The following is a 21,970-nucleotide window of genomic DNA, read 5'->3' on the forward strand; positions in this document are numbered from 1 at the left end:
GAGCCTCTTGTTTTTCTTCCTCATCTTTCCGATCTCAAACTATCCAAAACTTTCAATAATGCACATGCTGAGCCATAGTCCTGGCGATACAGCTCTTCTGTGTCTTCCTACAGTTTGGGAGGAGTTTCCTGTGGAGTTTGTTAACAGAGTCCTGCTCTATTCCCAGTGTGCATAAGGTTATTTCTCAGTTGGAAAGATCCATACTGTTTACTGTAAGTAGCATCTCTAAAGTCTACTCATTAGAGCACACTGACTGGATGCAATACTCTGCCCAGTTAAAGTGTCATCTGGTAAAGAAAAATTACCTCTGGTAGTTAAGAAACCCATGTTTGTGTCAAGTCCAGATATCCTTCTCCACAAGGATGAGTAAAATGAGTGCTATGGATACAGGAGAACTTGTATACCCCCTCCCCCTTCTCTCCGTGTGTGTATTTGGTATATTTGATGTAATGATTGGAAACAGCCCACTGGTGGACTATAAATTGTGTCAGCAATTAATTTAATTGTGATTTTTTTCATGTTCACTCACATGCAGAAGGAAAATGTAAAAGCTTTCATAATATCATTGAGTTTCAAAGCAGTGTAATGTCAAGATGGTGTTCACTAGAGGACATTAGTGACAGGAAAGCCGTTTTTGGTTTACTGTGGAAAAGCTCCAGGTTACTATCCTCCTTAAGGAGAGCACACTGATGCTTTGTGTCTAAGTAAGAGCTCTAAAAGCTACTCACATACGACACGTTGGTTACTAATAATGTGGAGGAAAGCAGTACCTTTATCATAGGTAATGATTAGGCTTGAAGTGGAATGAGAATGAAGCCATATTTAGACTTATTGGGAATGCACCCATTCATTTAGTAAGGCAGAACTAGGTGAGATTAATAACAAGTGAGAAAACAAAGATAGATGGTGGTATATGCCTATGATCTAAGCACTTGGACGTTGAAGGCAAGATGTCAAAGAATTCAAGGCCAGCTCCTGCTACATATTGAGTTCAAGGCCAGCTTGGCCTGTGTGGGGCCCTGGAGTGGGGGGGAGGGAGTATATAGGAATGAGTGTATAAAGAAAGTAACTTGATGCTAAGTGGGAACACCAGGAATTTCTTCCCAGAAAAGGTGATGTTGGAATGCACTGAGAGATGTGTGGGAGGTTTCTAGATAAGGGAACTGCATCTGTAAAGGTCTTGGTTAAAAAGAGCACAGTTTATACAAAGAGTGCCTTGGCTGGAAGGAGCACAGCACGTCGTCTGTAGTGTTTGATGAAGGGGAAGGTCGCTGAGGCTAGAACGCGCAGAGTTCTAAATGCTAACTTATGGAATTTGGATCCCCATACAGCACAGCGCTGCAGTGAGCTATCTATGAAGGGAGGGGACGTGGTGCAATTGTATTTTGCAGAAGTCTCTCCAGCAGAATGTGGAAGGTAGCCTAGAAAGTGTGAAACCGGAACTACAGAGACCAGTTGTGGATCTGTTAGAATGCTTGCCAGAGAAGCAGTGAAAAACGTGACTGAAGGCAGCAACCCTGGAGGATAAAAATGAGGACGGTGCCCAAAGACCAGAGGAAGTGGAGATGGCTCTGTACCAGCAGCTGTGATGAGAGACTCAAAAGAGACTAGAACTATGCTGAGGTTTCAGACTTCTTTTTTTCTATCTGGGGTTTGAAGCCATTAGTAGAGAGCAATTAGGTGGAGCAGTTTTGATATACGAAAGTGAGTTTGGGTTACACAAGCCAAGGTTCAGTCACTTGTGGAATGCTAGTTGGGCAAATCCTGACTGGTGTACAGAACTAGGGATAGATTTGAGTTGATTCAAGGGATTGGTCCTTGATGCTAGACAATGAAAGAGGCACCCGAGGGAAGGAATATGAAGCAAATAAGTGTGAACTTCTGCTGTGTGTCACCAAGAAAGAGGTATTTCAGCCAAGCGTGGTGGTATACGCCTTTAATCTCAGCAGAGGCAGACAGATCGTTGTGAGTTCAAGGCCAGCCTGGTCTACAAAGTGAGTCCAGGACAGCCAAGGCAACACAGAGAAACCCTGTCTTGGAAAAACAAACAAAAGGAATTTGTATTACAATACAGAAATATACTCAGCTTACTCCCACTACCACTTGCACTGATGAATTTATTCTGATGTATCAGAACTAATCCTAAGCACTTTGGAATAAATAGCGCTATTTACAGCTTTCTGTGAGTCAGTAAGCCACAACTTCTTGTGAAGTCTGTGAGTTTGGGAACAGCCCCCACAGCTGTGTGCTTTCAGACTGCAGGCAAATGCTGAGAGTTACCACCTTCCAAAAAGCAGAGATTGAGAAATAGGATGCTTTGGATATAAGCCAGACAGGTTCAAAACTGATTTAGCATTAATGAATCCAATCTGTTTTAATGACTCTATTTTATATTACCTTGAGATCATACTTTTATCCATGGCCTCCAATATGTGTCTATTTCAGATTTCAGGCCTTCTTGTCTTCCATCTGACATATAGCTCATTCATGTTAATGACTTAGATGTATAATTTTTTGCCTGTCTTAATTAGTTATACTGACAGCATTTTACTTAATTATCTTGTGGATGGCATGCTTAAATCAGTTCTAACCTATTCGCTAGCTGTGTTGGTTTACTATAAAAATGTGCCTGCCAGAACCAGTTGCTGTTGATGTGAGGTAATAGGAATCGATTACAATGTAAATTGATTGGAATATTTAAGAACCAACATAGACAGCATTTATTTTCTCCCAACGGCCATGAAACAGATCATCAGTGTCTAGAGATGTTTTATTTTTTTTAATTTAATTTTTATTTTTTTAAATTAATTTATTCATATTGCATCTCAGTTGTTAGCCCATCCCATGTATCCTCCCATTCTTCCCTTCCTCCCACTTCCCCCCTACTCCCCTCCCCTCCCCTATGTCTGTGTCTGAGGGGGACCTCCTCCCCCTGTATATGCTCATAGGGTATCAAGTCTCTCCTTGGTGACCTATTATCTTTCCTCTGAGTGCCACCAGGCATCTCCATCCAAGGGATATGTTCAAGGTGTACGTCCCCATAGAGATGTTTTAAATCAACAGATGAGACAGGAGACTAACCCCAAGGAAAGTGCTGCTGATTTTAATAGTGGTCACAGGGTTCTGGCACTTTTCGGGCTTAAAACACAACATTTGAAAACACAGTAACTTACAAACTGAGAGGCCACAAACCTCCTTTTAGAACTTTAAACAGTTAAAAGTATATCAGAAAAAAAATTGCATCACAATTGAATTCAAGAAGCTACTGGGTAGAAAAAAGAAAGTTTATACCTGCTAAACAGATCAGGGTTAGAATTTAATCATAGGTTTAAAACACTGTTTCTAAATAGTAATGTGCTGGGAGAAATAGACACACAGTTATATTTAATACAGTTGGAGTGCATTTTGCAGTTTTTAAGAATTAGCCTTAAATTAAATTTTCAGTAGATTTAAAAATACTAGTGTGAAAGCTGGGCATGGTGGCGCTTGCCTGTAATCCCAGCACTTGGGAGGCAGAGGCAGGTGGATTGCTGTGAGTTTGAGGCCAGCCTTGTTTACAAATCGAGTCCAAGACAGCCAAAGTTACACAGAGAAACCCTGTCTTGAAAATAAAACAAGGGGCTGGAGAGATGGCTCAGAGGTTAAGAGGACTGACTGCTCTTCCAAAGGTCCTGAGTTCAATTCCCAGCAACCGTATGGTGGCTCACAACCATCTATAATGTAACCTGATGCCCTCTTCTGGCCTGCAGATGTACATGTAGACCATGGTATAAATAATAAACACATTAAAACAAAACAAAACAAAAAAGCAAAAATCCAAACCAGTGTGAAATTTCCATTTCCTAGTTTTCTTCCAAGTATTTGATACTATCAGCCTTTACATTTTTTTCAGTCAATTTAATCAAAAGCAAAATACAACTGGCTCATCTCATGTGTAGTTGTCATTCATAGCATCATATTTGTGTGTGATACTTTAAAACATTGTGTCTGTACTAAATGTATACATTTTCCCCCTTGTCATCAATTATGTAGTTTGTAGGTTTTTTTTTTTTTTTCTGGGGAGAAATGAACAAATATTGATTCATGTCAGAGCACTAAAACAAACCAAATAAATGATTTGGCCCTGTTAGTTTGTTGAGCCAATGTGTCAACTGCTTCACTGATAGGCACATGAGTAACAAACGGCCTGCATGTACTGGTGGCCCTTGTGATGCTGTGATAAAATAGCACTACCAGAAGCAGCTTTAGGGAAAGAGTTCACCTTGGCTTAGGGTCTAGAGGGCCAGAGTCCAGCACGGTGATACAGAGAGAGGCAGAGCCGCAGGTGGCAAGCATGGCAGTAGGAGAAGGAAACTGAGAGATCACATCTTCAATCACAGACACAAAACAGAGACAATGAACTGGCAGTTGCATGAGGATTTAAACTCTCCAAGTCATCATGTCTGTGCCCCACCCCACCCAACCCCCCTCCCATCCCCCCACCTGTGACATACTTCCATCAGGAAGGCCACACCTCCTAAACATCCCAAACAGTGCTACCAAATGGTAAGCACTTGTTGTAATGTCTAAGCCTATGGAGCAAATTCTTGTTCAAACCAGCACAGCACATTCAAACATCTCAGAGGCATCACTGGAACCCCACCTGTCCTAATTTTCCTCTTGCTGTGATGAACACCAGGACCAAAAGCCACTTGGGGAGGGGAGAGTCTATTTTATTTTACAGGTTATAGTCCATCACCGAGAGCAGTCCGTGCAGACACTGCAGCAGGGTGGGAATTTGAAGCAGAGACCACGGAGGAGTGCTGTTGCTGGCCTGCTCCCCGCTCACTGCTTTGCTAAGCTTTTCTCATGCCACAGAGGCCTGGAGGGATGGTGCCACCCAGAGTGTGGGCCAGGCCCTCTTAACTCAATCATCAGCTAAGGAAATCTTTCATACATGTGAACACAGGACAGGCTGATTGAGGTAATTCTTTTCACAGGTGACTCTGGGTTTGTGGAAAGTTGGCAATAAAAGCTATCCAGCACACAGCCCCAGCATGAGTGAGTGAGGGCTCATGAGAAGCCACAGGCCTGAAACTCCCTGCTCAATTTTCGGGCAGCTTCACCAAAGAGATTCTTCTCCTCCCAGCAAACTATCTACTGTTTGTGTAGTCTTGGTGGAGGCCCCTTTGAGGCTTGTAGTTCTCTGAGTTTCCTGCTCCCGGTCAATATCACGACCTTTATCCTTACAAGTTGCTCATTATGAGAGACCTTCCAGGAGCCATGCTGCAATTCAGAGCAATAGCTGCACCACCTAAGCAGTGTATTTTACATTTCGCTAAACCATCTAAGTGTCGCGCTCTACATTGTTCTGTATTGGGTGCAGTGAATAGAACAGAAGTGATTTCATGTACACAGGAGCATGTGCCTAGGCTTAAGCAAACGTCACGTTCTTTTATATGAAAGACTTAGCTATCATGGACTTTGGTGTCTGTGGTAGATCTTGAAACTAGTTCCTTACAGATGAGGAGACAACAGTTGTTTACTTTTAATTTACATTTTCCAGTTGTGGCACATTTTTCACACTTTCATTTCTATTTCTGCTTTTACTTGGCAGTTCCCAACAGGGTGGTGGTTTCTCACTTCACATGCCTTTGTGTTTCAGAGTGAGGTCACAAAAGGCCTTTAGGAGTGCCTCTCAGATGCTGTTTTAAACGACAGCTTTATAAAATTGGATTTTGAAAGTCCAAGGGCAAAGTTGAGCAGCGCTGCTGTCTAGCCTGCGTATGAGTTCTGTCAATTTCTTGGCCAAAAATTTAACCTCCTTACACCTCAGGCTCTGCATTTATTATGGGGTGGGGACGATGAGAATGCCCACATTGGTTGCGGTGAGGGAGAGAAAGGGCTTCTACAGGAGCCCGGGTGGTCTTCATCGTTATCACTGTCGACACCCCGTCAAGGCGCCTTGTTGCCGTCCTTCTTACCCTTCTGTTGAAGTGAGAATGTGTTTTCCACAGGATAAAGTTGTTGAATACATGAACTAGCAGTGGTTGATTTATTTCTCTGTACACTGGTTCTGAATTTTCCCATCCTTTCTCTGAAGGCACCCCCCCCCAAGTGTATGCATCTATATACTTTATGGCCTAAAAAAGTGAGGGAGACAGAAACAAAGGAAACTTGCAGCAAATGGAGTGCATGCTTGAAGTGGACAGGCTCTGCTGCTCTGGACCTGCCATCGACCCATCCTTTGCATACTGTGGCCATACTCACACAATTGGGGAAGCCTGGTTTTCAAGGCTTCAAAGAAAAGAAGAGAGTCAGAGGCATGCCTGTTCAGTTAGCTTTGCCCTCAGCAAGGGCTTAGGGGAATTTCTGTGGCACTGATGTGACAGTGGCTTGCTGGATTTTAAGATATTTAATTCTCAAGAAGGGTCCCGTATATTCAAGGCACACGAAGCAGTGAGTCGGCACACACTATTCAGTATGAATCAAGGAGCACATGGGTCCACATCCAACATAATCCATGCTGCACTTCAGGGTCCCAGAATCTGCTGGTCTCGGCTGTCAGTGTGATCAGCATCAGCCGTTTCCTCTACTCTCTGCCCGCTAGCAGTCACGCTAGCAGTTTTACCCTCATCTGTTTAGCTCTTGCTGGCTACTTGGTCCATTCTGAATCTCGGCTATTGCCTCATTAACTTGAAAATGTCCTTTTCTTTGGATATACTCAGATATGGAGCCTCTGGGCCACATGGCAGTTCTGTTTGTAGTTTGGTGGAACTTCTGTACTGTTTCCCATCATGGTTTCAGTCACACACATTGCCACCAACAGTGTGCAAGGGCTCACAGGGGCTTGCTCGCTTCTATTCATTTCTTGTTAAATCTCTTATTGGTAGCAGCCATTTTAATAGACATAAGATATTACATTGGGTTTTCTTTTGTATTGTTTTTTTTTTACATATTTCTGATGATTACTGTAGTTAAGGACCTTTTCAAATAACAATTTTGGTTTTATTTTGAAAAGTGTAACACTCATATCTTGCCATTTTCAATCATGTTATTTCTTATTATTGAACTATTTGACTTCTTTATATATTTTGAATAGTAATCTCTGATGAGACACGACTTTCAGATATTTTTTTCTAATTCTACATGTTAGATATTTTTCATTCTGTTGACGTCTCCATCTGCTTTGTTGGCTCTGCAAAAGCTTTCATTTCTGACCATCACATTTGTCTGTTTTTTTCATTTGTTGACTACACTTTGGTCATCATAATCCAAAGCCCTTGTCCAGACCAGTGTCACAATGTCCACATTGCTTCTTCTGGATGTGCGAATCCTTTGTTGACCTTTGTGTGCAGGGTTAGATCAGGGTCTAATTTTACCTTCTTTTTTGGGATCTGGCTTGTTTAGGAAACTATCCTTCTCTCATTGTATGTTTCAACACCTTTGTTGAAAATCAGTTGAGTGAAAGTCTGTGAATTCATTCCTAGGCTCTCTAGCCCCTTCCAATGGTTTCATTGTGTATTTCTATGCCCACAGCATGATGGTTAGATTGATAAAGTTTTTTTTTTTACTGTGTTTTTGAATTAGAGATCATGATGGAATTGACTCCTAATTTTTGCTTGTGATTACTTTTTACTGTTTGGATCCTCTTGCAATTCCACATGAATTTTAGGATTGTTGTGTTTCTGTGAAAAATATTCATTATATTTTATTGGAGACTGTGAGTCTGTGCAGTGTTTTCAGTGGGATGAATTTTAATATTATTAATACTTCTGAATCACGACCATGAGATATCTTCAAATTTATGGATGTGATCTTAAGTTTTCTTATTCTGTGTTTTATGGATTTCAGTGTATAGATTGTTCACCACCTTGGTTCTTGCTTACTTGTATGTATATTATTATTTTTTCTGTTTTGCAATTGGAATTGGTCTTTCTCTTTTGTATACCTTAGTGTTAGTATATAGAAGCCCAGTGTTATTTTTACTTTGTTTTGATGTTCTGAACTATAATGAATTTATTATTTGTAATGAAATTCATAGGAAAAAACTGAAAAGGAAAAAAATCCTTTCAGAAATAAGAAAATTTGCTCCTTAAAAATGAAATTGAAATCAAGCATGGTGTTATATTTCCACAGTAGCAGTGCTTGGGCGGGTGGGGGGCTATGTAAGGGAGTCGTGAGGTCTACAAATGACATGAGATACGTGATGCAAACCCACCTCAGATTTTAAAAATCTTTGCTAGAAAATAGGGATGATATGGCACACGATGGTATCATACTTTCTGATTAAATAAAGGCTCATTGGATAACTTCCATGTAGGATTTGTTTCAGGGGAAATAATTTTGGACCAAGAAGGCCCATTCTACTAATGCCATCTATAAAGCTTGAAGAACTCCACTCTGGATGTCTTCCCAGCTGCAGTGCTAGTACTAGGGAGGCAGCACTAGGATGGTAGTGAGTTCGAAAAAACTAAACCAAACCAAAAAGTCTAAACAGAAAGGAAGGGAGGGAGGGAGGAAGAAATGAAGAAATGAAGGAAGAAAATTGATTAAAATAGAAATCAAAGATCTTTACCTCTGTATTTTAAGTATTGTCTATTTTATCTTCCAAGTCTTACCTGGAAGGACAACCACTGATTTATTACCGACACTAACACCCTTTAGTTACAGGATATGGTATATTTTATCCTTTTACTTCACAACACATGGGTGATCTTAAGGCAGGGCCGAAGTTGAACACTGGAGATTAGAAAGAGTAATAGAACTTCTGTGATATAAATGTCCCTCTTGAAGAGGACAGACCGTGACGGAATGACAGAAACGGTGTTTGAGGGTGTTGTCTGCTGGCCGTGGTACAACTGAGGAAGGAGAACACAGTAAAGTCAGTGGGAAGAAAACACACGAGAGGCAGGAATGTGGCTTCTGTGCTGCGCGATCCAGCTCCATCTTCACCTCTCTAGCCGGTTCACCCATCTTTATCCCTATAGAGTCAAGAAGAGATATGACGTTAAATCAGATGTAAGATGTCAGCTGCTTCTACTACCTACTTTCTTTCCTTTAACTCCACCTCCTCCACCTCCTCCACTACCACCTCCTCCTCCTTCACCTTCTCCTCCACCTCCTCCTTCTCCTCCATTTCTTCCACCACCACCTCCTCCTCCTCTTCTTCCTCTGCCTCTTCTTCCTTCTCCTCCTCCACCTCCTCCACCACCACCTTCTCTTCCACTACCTCCTCCTCTTCCTCCTCCTCCTCCTCCTCCTGTGCCTCCTCCTCCTTTTTCTCATCTTACCACTTTGGATATTTAACTTACTCACCAGACACAAGAGAGTCATATGTAAAAAACAAAAAGGTTTTTTTTCTAACTGTGAGCCAGTTTGCATGCAGCTGCTCAGTGTTATCATTTGTTTACTTGATCATTTATTTAGTGAAAAAGTTGGACAGCAAAAATTAGGAGAATTCTGGAAAAAATGTATGAGTGGATTTAATAAAATGAATTTGTTTCATTTATAGTCTATAAGTGTATGTTTGAGATATAGCTTGAATACAGTATTAGTAAATGACTTATTGTCCTTAAACAAGAGATAGAACCTGAACAGAAGCATGACTGGAACATTGAGTTTCTGGCATATTCTAGATGAGGTCTTTCTAGAGAGCTGAGTGATAATATGAATTTAGAGATTCAGAAAGCAGTTGTGGCTAAAGATATACATTTTAAATAATCAGTTTGGCAGACTTAAATATCTTCTAGCTTCTAGTGAACCAATTTAATTCAGTGATGTTAAAACACAATAGCTTAAATTTATTTTATTATATTGGAAAACATTTTGGAGGGATTTTTTGTTTCTTAACATTCATTTTATAATTATCTGCCATCAAATCTCTCTATCCTCAAATTTCTATCTGTCCTCAGTTATCCCACTTGTGTCTTTTTGAGTTGATAGTCTGATTCTAATGCATTAAACAGTGTATCTTAGGGCAAATGATCTGTCACAGAGAAGAAAGAAACCAATTAAAACACCCATCAGTTAGTGTGACCTTTTTGAATCTTGTATGTAAGGGTTAGCACTTATTATCTACTTAAAACTTATGAATTAATTATTTGAAATCTTGCCTGAGCCACATTCATGATATAAGATATAAAAATCTTAAAATATCAAGATAATTATTTAATCACAAACATTTAGTTTGCCAAGAAGTGCAAAGATGGAAATAGAAAAATTTAATGAAGGAAGAAGTTAGACTTGACAAGGAAAATGTAAACAAGACATAGCTAATTAATTGATTAACCATTTATCTAATTATTGCTGCATACGAGTTTTCATTTTGCCTTTTGGCAAAAATCTTCAAGTTTTTATGTTCAAACTTAGCTAGAAGAACCGAGGGGTCTGATGGGAGAGGGAAGGGCAAGAAAGAGAAGGGTTGGTGTGTGGGGAGCATATGTTCAGCATATAGCACACATTTGTCTGAAACCTTGACAGGTTCTATAATGTTCATTTGCTTCTTAATACTTTGACGTATGAGGCAAGTCAGGTTTCAACCTGTTCCACAGGGTCTAGAAGTCTGTAAATTGTTTTAGAACTGAGTGGTTTTCTTTTTAAACTTAAGAACAAGGGTCAATGTTCAATGAACTCATATTTTAGTACAATGGAGAAGTTATGTAATGGTAACACAATGAAAAAAATGAGTTTTGAATTCCTGTCGGCATCATTTTGGCATTTGAAGTCCAGTGGGCTCCCCCACCCATCATCACGTACATTTGTGGCTCACCAGTCAGCTACAAAATCACCATTACTCAGTCTAAGTTTCTCAAAGCGCTTTGTTCTTCTTGCAGGTAAAAAGTTTCTATTACATCTCATTAATCATGTGCTGGTTTCTTTGAAATGCTTATCATATTTCTATGATTTTGTTTGTAAATGTCTTGTCAGAATTTTAAAAAAGTGTGTTGCTTGTATAAAATAAGAAGTGAACCAACCTCCCAATGTCAAGACAACAGGAAACGTATTCTTGCCCACTGTTCTAGTCACCACATTCACTTTAGTGTGCTGCAGAAGACAGTGTGTGAGCCACACTTAGCAGCTTGGAGAAGTTCTGCTCCAAGTCTTAAATTTACTTCCTGTTGACAACTGCTGCCCAGCCAACTGTTGACCTGTAAGGACATTAGCATTTGAAAACAGTACCTTAGTTCTGAACACACCAAGCTAAAACACAAAATACCTGTGAGATTACACAGAAATCAGATGTGATTGGCGTGTTCAGAGTGGTATGACCCTAAACTAGATAGAAATCAGTGATTGCTACTTAGATCTTTTCCTAGTTATGATCAAGTGAAAAAGAACAGTAATTTGTGAAATCTCTGGAATTTTCTACTATATAATTCACCCATGTTTTTAAAAGATGGATTTAAAACTGAATAATACCAAAGTTCAACTCAGCAAAACAAAGCATGCTATTTTCAAAAAGCAGTCAGTGTCTTAATTCCATTTTTTTTTTAGTATTTAATAATCTCTCATATTTTAATTCTGTTTTTCCCCATTGGAACATTTTTCAAAAAGAAGAACTTGTTTCAGTGATCCACTTTTTATTTAAAAAGTAATCATTTATTTAAGTGGATTTTAATAAAACACATAAAACTGAACTCACAATGAATGTATTTTGAGGATTTTGTGTCATCTTCAGGATGTCCGAGAAGATATCTGAAGGAAGATGGCCTTGTGTGAAAGTTCAGCCGTTACCATTTACTTCTGTATGCTTTCTGAACATTCAGAGAACTTGTCTCAATTATGTGAAACCTGTGTTATCTTGTTTAGTAGTGGGTGGGGAGAGATTGAAGATAACAAATAGACCGCAGAGAAGTAGCTAAAGACTTGCCCAGAAGAACAGATAGGACATGGTCCTTAGATGAGGATAACATTCAGGCAACATCTTAGCAAGAAAGATGGACCACCATCAGCTAGCAGAAGGCTGACACGGGTTATATAAGAGATGAATTGTCTGAGGTGGAGCAGCACAGAGGGAGGTAGAGTGACCAGAAGACCAGCCAGACTGCTCACTCTTCTGTGTCTGAGTTCTTCTGCTTCTTCTTGTAACATCAGACCTGCTTGGGGATGCCTTGAAGTGTTGTTCTGAAAGAAAGCAAAGTGAATTGTCAAATATCTTTACTGCTTAGCTCTGCAAAATAATAATGCCTGTAAAAATGCCCAGAAATATGTGCCAAATCATGGTTCATGATGTGGCACCCATAATTCCTAGTTTCACGTGAATGTAAAAACAATCTACTCTTTTACTCTTTATTTACTGTACTATGCTGTTTTAAAAATGATTAAACTACGTGTATACTGAGTACTTCCAGATAAACTTTTCAAAAGTAAGTTTAAATTTAACCAGAAGTTTTCCGTCATATGAAAACTAGACCAGAACTCAGAAGTTAAGCCTAGTGTCACATAGCTAGTAAACAACCAATATTGTCATCCCAAACCCTGTAGACATGACTGTTCTCCACAGCCCTTAGAATTCTCTGAAATACTCATGTCTTACTTTGGAAGTATCTTTCCTGGCTCTCATTCTATTCTTATCCTCATTATTGCTGTTTTTTTTCCTGAAAAAGGAAACTTGATTTTAACAGACCACATTTGGAACAACTGTTTCTTCACACACATCTTGGTTCTATCTTGGTTGAATTTTTAGTATCTCATTGCAGATATTCTTATCATAATTGAACTCCATCAATTCTCTCAAACAAGACAGTATATTTTCATCCATTAATATATTTCCTAAAATTATTAAACAATAACTTCCTCAAACTTGCCAGTGTTAAGCATGTCTTTAGGATTACTTTTTACATTGTGTTTCTAACCTGTACTGTATCATACTGGTCAAGTGTGACTGGAAGGAAATCTTTCATGTGTTGCTATAGAAAGAGAAGAGTTAAAACAGAAGGTCAGCCCCATTAGTCTGTACTGCCAGTGTAACGAAATCCCTTTTTGAACAAAAAGTTTGTGGGCTCTTAGTTTCTCACCAAGTCCTATGCAGATTCACCCTTTTGAAAATGTAATTCTATTGCTACCTCAGAATTTCATCATAGATTCCGAAATCGAGCTGCTTAAAATGTTTTCTTTCTCGGAGATTTCTTTTGTCATATAAGGAAAGTTTAAACACTGCAAGGTTAAAGACGTTGGCAATGATCAAAAATAGCTGCATGGTGTTAGCAAGATGTGTGTTATTTCCCTAGAGGCTTAAACTGTTTAAAATACACAAACGAAATAGAGTCAGTCCTGTAGAGTCAGGGAAATAATAACAAGCCATTTAAATTAGTTTTAAAAGCTCAGCCCTCAGCATTCTTGTCCTGTTATTACTCTCATGGCTTGGGCTTCCTTGGGGGTTGTTGCATGGGGCAAATGTGCCTGTGGAAGCTGCAGGCATACAAAGAGCATGTGCCTCTGCACTGTGCGTACCAGGGTGATGACACAATTTGATAAAATTAGTAGAATATTATCAGCCTTTTCTTTGACCCACAGGTTTGAATTTGTCATATAAATCTTCACAATTTATCTGTGAGGATTTGGGAGCCGGGGAAGGCATACCTGGTGAGGGTAGAAGGAGGTGAACAGTGCTCTCTATTACAAAGCTTTGCAATCATATTTATTAATGTTAGTTAGAAGAAAGGTTTTATTTAAACTGTTGCAAGTTATAATTCATAAGCATAGAATTTTATAAGGGTTGAGTTAACAGATTTTAGGTTTTCTTCAGTTAAGTACAAAAAAGCTATGACTCAGCAATCTTGGACTATATCTCCTTAAATGAAAAAAAAAATTATAGGTTGATTCTCTTATGCTAAATATAATCTCTTCTTCAGAAGAGACCATTGTTGCCAGGTTAGAAAGAGTCCTCTGGACCAAGGGTGGTGTGGCATTGTTATCTACAATGGGATAGGCTGTATTCACAGCTATCCTGGGCTGTGCACAGCCTGTGAGCCACTGGTTGTACACAACTCCGAATTTGGACCTTTATTTATGTAGATGTTCATGTGTGCTGGCTCGGTGCTTTATATAAATGCCATTATACCATATATTGTTGACTGTCTTTCAAAAAAATACTTCCCTCCCCTGCATTTCCCATTTCCCAGCTCTAGTTAAAATTAGTTCTATCCTACTATTTGTATCTCAAGCAAAACTGTTATGGAGGTGAATGTTTTTCTTGGCCTCTGTCAGTTTGCTCATTGTCTCTATCATCTGCCTCCATTTTTTTAGTTTTTCCCCTCCCATCACCGAGCACTTCTCTCTTCACATCTTTTACACTTAACCAGTGGATCACTCATAGTAACTGTCTATGTAATCTTTGGTATCAAATGTAAAGAAATGATTTTTTGTCCAGTTAAAAGTTACAGTACCAGCAAGGCACTGGGAATGGTGATGGAATATTTTAGGTCACATGCAACTCTTCTTTGTCCTGAGGAACTATTCGTTGTGTTTGGCTCCTTCTGTTAGACTTTGAAGCTAGATCCACCACAGGATATTTTGAAAGGGAAAAGTGCACATTTAGAACTATTCCTCCAGAGCCACTTGTCAGAATTCCAACTTAAGAGCTGGAATTCTAGGCTTCCCTGTTCATCCAGGACGGAGGCTAAGCAAGTGGCACATACACCTCTAATGTAAAGTGTGAAGGAGACAGGTAGCTGTGAGAATACACATAAACACACCACTGCTGTGTGTTTACACATTGTAACGACTAAAGCACCGGCATACAGTCCATTGCTCTTACAACAACCAGAGCCATTGATAAGGGAAGAAGCCACTACATCACAGCATCATCACACACCAAATGATGAACTTGAGCCTCCCCTATCTCTGGGCACTTGGATCCTCTGGTGTAAGTTTGGACTTTATTTTTATTACTGTTTTTTGTGTTATTTTTAAATTGTGCATGTCTGTGCACATGAGTGCAGAAGAGGGTGACAGGTCCCCTGGAGCTAGACTTATAGATGTTTGTGAACTTTTTGGCATGGTCATTGGGAAGCAAACTCAAGTCCAGTGCAAACACAGTGTGTGCTCTTAACCACCAAGCTGTCTCTTCAGTCACTTCCTGAGTCATTTTTCATCCCAAACATAAAACAATTTTTTGTTGCTATCGATATATACCTAGAATTTTCCACTTCATCAGCCGGGTGCTGCTTTATGCCTTAAAAACTAAATACAGAGTTATGTGCCAAGTCCAACATCATCTCTGATAACTTACTGGGTTTAATAAGGTGTTAGAATTCTCATTTTTATAGGCAAGGCCACTGAAGTCCACTGTGCCTACCGAAGTAACTATTTCAGAATTCCCCGTGAGGCAACATTAATTTCCAAGCCTGTTTCCTGCTGGCCTGTCCAGCTCCTTCCTCTGCTTCTCTGTCAGTCAACATTGCACAGATTATTTTACAAGAAGTTTTGCATAATGGGTTGGAGTCCGAGTCTTAGTGTCATATTAAAAAAAAAAAAGAACATAAGCTATAAAACATCCAGAAGTAGGTATGCTTTGCAAATGTAACTTTGCCGTTTTATATATTTTACCAGCCCAAACTCAAACACCGCTGATAGAAAACTCCTTTTCACTAAAGCATCGGTTAGGTAAAACAGTGGCCCGTCTCAACAAGCCACATAGAGGCAGAAGGTATATTGTGCAGGTACAGTGCTTGTCTGCTACGTGCAGGCCTTCGGCTCTGTCCTGAGCACCACAGAAAATAAATGGGGGAAGGACGCCCCTTAAATGATCCACAGCATGCACTATTCTACCACTGCTAGTCACAAGCCCTCTGAAGGATCACATACGGCAGCTTGGTGTGTTTAATACTCTGCAAGGTTTTGGAAGAAGAATGAGGATCTTCTTTCTTTCTTTTTCCCTGGCTATCCAGTTATCAGATTATTTTTAAAAAGATATGATGTACTGTCATAGTTTGGATTCCTAGCCTATTTTGGTTGTTTCGGAATTAATTTTCTTCCTTCACATTACTTTCCTGTTAAGAAAGAAATTTGTATGCTGGTAATTTGTTCGCACATTTTACATTGCATTTAATGAAAACATGGGGATTCCAGAGCGACTGTCATTTTTTTTTTGGTTTGATTTGGTAATTAATATACATACCCTAACTTGAAACTTAAGCTCATTGAGGCCAAATTTATTGTTATAAGCTAAGGTTGATTTGGTACTTTATTTCTTGCCTCAGCCTTATTTTGTTATAGGAATTTGCTATTTTTGTAGATTATTAAAAAAGTCATAAGATCATTAAATACATTTGTGCTTACAAACTAAATATTAGGAAGCCCACTCAAAAACAACTTAGTCTTTTGGATTTTGACTGTAGGATAGATAACATTTGAGGCAAGGAACATTTTGTATGTTGTGTGATTCCTATTGTTTGCACAGTGAAGCTGTGTTACGGGGGAGTATATTACATCATTGAGATTCCATACAGTAATCCAGCAGGCGTCCCCGTAATGGGTAAGGGCACTGGTGGCTTATGCCTCAGAAATAGAGAAAAGATCTGTGTCAGTTACAATTTCTCAGACTGCAGGAATCTTCAAGGTAGTGTTCTTGGCTTCTCAGATGATTCTGTAACTCAAGTTCCAGAGAGTAAGAGTCTGTGAAGTCGCTGATGACATTGTTAGGGCTGTCATCACTTTATAGTGAGACTTCCCTCATGTGTCAGCCGTTCACCTACCTGAACGCTAGCTAGATTATATTTATTTAGTTAATGTCACCCTAAAGAGTAATGTTTTCTGGGCTGAGGCATTTTATAGTAGCATAAACCCTCCCTGCCTGGAAATGAAGTTAACAATGACATTCTCAATCTGTCTTTCAGAGCATCAGGGCTTCTGGTCTCATCCTGTTGGAAACAATACTCTTTGGGTCTCTGCTCCTGTACTTTCCGGTAAGTGATGTCCTACTATTTTAAAAGTAGTCACCTATTTAATTTTGATTTTTCATATGTTATATGTATATCATATTAACAAAGTGTTGATACATATTTAAATCTGACTCCTACAATTTGAGTGACCTTAGATACTTACAAATTCTTTATAAATCTTGTGTGTGGGGGTTTTCCTTGGAAAATAATTGTATTCTTCCTTCTAATTCTGTGAGGGGTGTCAAATATTTAGGTAAGGTATCATGTGAAGGTCTTGTTTGGTGCACATGTTTAACACATATAAAAGTAAGTATTACTTTCATCCTTCCTGCTCCCTACTATAAATCTGAACAGCAAACCTACCAACAAGGTAATCCTGGAAATTTCCCTATGAAAAACTATAAAGAAAAATAAACTTAATGAAATAAATGTATTATGGTACTTCTCGTACTAGTCATAGCAGACTCATTTTATAACAGTAGCACTGTGCCTGTAATGGTAAATCTCAAATTACTAATTCAGTTCAACTGTTGGTGTTCTGAAGCTATCGTTTGATAAGCATGGAGGTAATTTCTGGGAATACTCGATTTCTTCTCTAAAGAGGCTTATGACTTACAGGAAGAAATGAGTCAGTACAGATCCCTGTGATAAAGCATGACAAAGATTCGTAGTAGTGACAGCCGCGCACCACAGGGGCACTTTGGAATGACTCATAACCAAGTCCAGGGAATACAATACCAAGTAGAGTCTCCAAGATCTGAAAGCTGAGATGGTGCCAGAGGACAAGGCAGGGCTGGCCCTACATTGTGTTCTTTCCTTCTTGTTCCTCCCGCCGTTCTCTCTCGGATCTCTCTACTCCTTGTCTCTCTCTCACCTTAACAACTCCAAACTCATACTCACTTGCTTACTTTCTCCTCCACTGGGATCCTGAGGAAATTCCTCAGCCGAGGTTCTGATGTTGCCTAAAATCCAGCCTTTTGGCTCTCCACCCAAGCCTACTCAATTCTCTTAGTTACTGCTTAACACCTCTTCTTCTCTCACATTAGCCAGTCGACCTTTGGAAATACAGTAGGAATGTAACAAGGCCCATCATTCCTGTATTATTATGGCAGTCTATCAGGGGAATCTAGGCTTCTGTCCCTTATACTCTACTTTCAAAACATCAGCTACTTTTAACACCAAACATAGACTGGCCATCTTACCCTTCTCACCACTTGTAAAATGTTCCCTGGTAAAAACAAGATCCTTACCAGCAAATTAGAAAGCCAAGCGTGACATGGACTATGTATGGCCTCTCCAGTACTTTTCTATTCCTCTCCTCTCAGTTAGTTTAGATCAAGTGTACTTGATTTATTTAGGTCTTGAATTACATTCTCTACTCTCTTTAAAAATTCAAATGCATCCAGATATAATCAGTGCTGTGATCTGGATGTGTTCCCCAGATTTGTGTGTCAGAAGCAACCCCCAGAGCAACTGAGCTGGGAGGTGCAACTTTCTCGCAGATGCTTTGGTCCCAAGGGCTGTGCTGTAGTTACATTAAAAGAGCAGAATGGAGGGAATTTCACTCCTTTTGTCCTTCTGTCTTCTACTGCTGAGGTTTCTACTGCTGTGAAAAACACCATGATCAAAAGCAACTTGAGGCAGGGCTTGTAGGCACACACATTTAATCCCAGCACTTGGGAGGCAGAGGCAGGTAGATCTGTGAGTTAGAGGCCAGCCTGGTCTACGGAGTGAGTTTCAGGGCAGCCAAGGCTACACAGAGAAACCCTGTCTTGTATTCCCCCATCCCTCCCTGCCCTCCCCCCACCCCCACCAAAGTACTTTTTGGAGGAAAGGCTTAAATCATTTATACTTCTACATCACAGTCCATCATGGAAGGATGTCAGGGCAGGAGTTCAAGGCAGGAACCTGGAGGCAGGAACTGTTGTGGAAGCCATGGAAGAATGTTGTTTACTGATTTGTTCTTAATGGTTTTCTCAGTCAACTTTCTTATACTGTCCAGGGCTATCTTCCCAGGAGTGGCACAACCTACAGTGGACTGGGTCTTCTCACAAAAATCAGTACTCAAGTTTGCCTATGAGTCAACCAATGAGGGTATTTTCTTGATTGAGGTTCCTTTTTCCCAAATGACTCTAGCTTGTGTCAAGTTCACATGACACTAGCTAGCCCATGTAGCACAGTTTCTTTATAAATCATCCAGGCTCAGGCATTTTGTCATAGTAACTCAAAGGAACTGAGAAAATTATATTTTACCTTCCCATAGAAATCATCTACATTCTTTCTAACTCACATAGAAGCATGTATAGCAATTAATAAAGAAGCAACATGGAGTTTAAAGATTGGGTATTTTCCTTTTTTCACATTTATTTATTTGTTTAATCATTTTAGAGCCTGATCCAAGGCCCCTCCCTCCTCTTCTCCTAGTTCCAACCTCCTAGTCTCCCCCATTCGCTCCTCTCTCTCCTTCTCTGAGAAGGGGAGGATCCTGAGGGGCATGGGATCCACCCTGGCACCTGAAGCAGGACTATGCGTGCCTTCTCCTACTGAGGCCATATAAGACACTCCAGTTTGGTTAGAATAAAAAAGTGAGGAAGAGCCTGGAACACACGGGCACAGGAGACAACTTCCTGAACAGAACACCAACGGCCCAGGCCTTAAGGTCAACAATTAATAAATGGGACCTCGTGAGGCTGAGAAGCTTCTGTAAGGCAGGAAACACTGTTAATAGAACAAAGCGACAGCCTACAGACTGGGAAAAGATCTTCACCAACCCTGCATCTGACAAAGGTCTAATATCCAAAATATATAAAGAACTTGGGAAATGGATCCAAAGGCAGGCTGTACTCAGACCAGGTATTTTTCATTCCTTATGTTCTGCCTCTGTAAGGGGTATGCCATGTGCCCCTGTGAGGGGTATGCCATGTGCCTCTGTAAGGGGTATGCCATGTGCCCCTGTGAGGGGTATGCCATGTGCCTCTGTAAGGGGTATGCCATGTGCCTCTGTAAGGGGTATGCCATGTGCCTCTGTGAGGGGTATGCCATGTGCCTCTGTAAGGGGTATGCCATGTGCCCTATTACTTAATCTCCCCCATAGAACTACCAGAGGTATTTGACCAGAATCACAGAATGGCCTAAGAAATCAGTAAAAAAGTTGAAGTGACCTAAGTAACCTGAAGAATTATCTTAATAATGTGAATACATTCTACATTATCTGTTTTTAATGGTTTGTTTGTTTGTTTTGCATGAACCTCTGCTGTGTTTAAGCCCATTATCTACCCTGTCATTAACAGGTTGTTAATAATATCAACTCTAAGCTGTTACCATACTGCTGTCTTATCAGTACTCTTAGAAGAAAAGTTAAAACCCTTATCCTGGCTTTTGAGGCCTTTGATGAGGTTTCCCTGTTTTTCCTGTCTCTTCTGTCTCACCAGGCACTATTTCCTCCTCACTGTCTGATCCCCAGCCATATGTCCTGCTGCAATGCAAGGAATCTTCTTGGCAGCAGGAAATACGAACCATGGCTCCTTTATTATTTGTTTTTATTGCCTATAATTAGGAGGAGAAACCTTTGAAATGTCATTCTGTGGCATTAACAAAAGCCTGGCTCATATTTACTAATAAGATGCATACTTATTTAAGTGGTCATATTTCTGAACATCACCTATAGAACAACCGTAAAGCCCATTACAGAGAAGATATGTTATAGAAAAGTAGAGGATTTGAAATCACAATGTTTGGTTGCTAAATATTGAACAGTTACTTGGGATGCTTTAATTGGGTAGAGGCATGTTTGAAAATAATCTAATGGCCTTCTACCCATGGTCACATTAGATATAGAAAAAAAGGGAAATACTTGATAGCTAAAAATATGAAGGCAGCACCATAAGCCTCCATAAGAAGGGAGACTTATCATGTAAACTGTCTCCACCAGAGTCAACAGCATGCCTCACCCTGCTGCCTTCATCCTTTTCGTAACTTCTTGAGATTCAATTTTATGCCCTGTATCTCCATCCTTAAGTTAGTGTCTACTACTGTGATAAAACCTTAACTGAAACTATGTCAGGGAGGGAACAGTTTATTTGGCTTACAGGTTATAGTCTGTCAACAAGGGAAGTCAAGGCAGGAACTCCAGGTGGGAACCTGGAAGTAGGAACCAAAGCAGAGGCCATAGAAGAATGTTGCTTACTGGCTTGTTTCCTATGGCCTGTACTGTTACCTTTCATCTCCAGCCCAGACCCACTTGCCTAGGGATGGTACCACCCACAGTGGTATGGACCCTCCTACATCAAGTCACAGTCAAGACAGTGTCCTCACAAATGTGCCAATCTGAAGAAGTGATTTTTTTTTAAACTAAAGTTTCCTCTTTCCAGCTGTGTTAAGTTGGTAACTGAAGCTAACGATGATATCATCCATGTTCTAAGGACAGAAGGAATCAAATTCTATAAGGCGTATTGAACTAAGGAGTATCATGTAAGATTTGGGAGACGATGGATATTAAAATACATTATTGATACATTTTAGAAAGGAGAATCATTTTACTTTACGTAATAGATCAGGGAATGCTATTTTGGTGGTTGTTAGTGAAGTTCTTTATGGGACTGTATGTACATGTATGAAACAGTCTTAACAAGAATGATCTTGGCACTGGGGCAGGATAGCTTAGCTTGTTTAGAACTTGTAGAAACAAAGTTTATAACTTTTAGATAGAGTTTTGCAGGTATTGAATTCAGTGTTAATCAGATAAGGCAAATTGGAAGTTCGGAAGTTCCTTATCTGAAAGAGGACTAGAAATGTTTATATATTAGAGCATTTTGGCGTATTGTGATAGGCTGGACCAATTGGGCACCCCTAATCTGAAAAGCAAACCCTCTGAGGCTCTGAATTCAGAAACCAGGTTAGGGTTGGGGGTATTCAGCTTTTGTGGTCAAAAGCTCTAACTGGTGTAAATGTGACCCAAACCTCTCCTGCTTTTAAATATCTTGCCTACTTTCTGAGCTCCGGCTGCTAGTGAAATGTGCTGGGAATTACAGCTTTTAAAAGTATACCTGGATAAAATAAGTTGTTTTTAAGGCTGGGCTGTTCCATGGGAGGCAGCTGGGCTGTTT

The 21,970-nt window shown here is 40.0% G+C and overlaps 1 protein-coding gene across 1 annotated transcript in view; it reads left to right on the plus strand.

The window, feature by feature from the left end:
• The window catches only part of GPR158 (G protein-coupled receptor 158), a 343,663-nt gene that overhangs the window by 196,020 nt on the left and 125,673 nt on the right, over window positions 1–21,970 (plus strand). Inside the window, exon 5 of the mRNA XM_084782153.1 lies at window positions 16,821–16,889. Coding sequence (XP_084638279.1) covers window positions 16,821–16,889 — 69 coding nt within the window. The remainder of the gene's footprint in view (window positions 1–16,820; window positions 16,890–21,970) is intronic.

The sequence above is a fragment of the Acomys minous genome (genome assembly GCF_964271855.1).
Source record: "Acomys minous genome assembly, chromosome: 5".
Classification (NCBI taxonomy): domain Eukaryota; kingdom Metazoa; phylum Chordata; class Mammalia; order Rodentia; family Muridae; genus Acomys; species Acomys minous.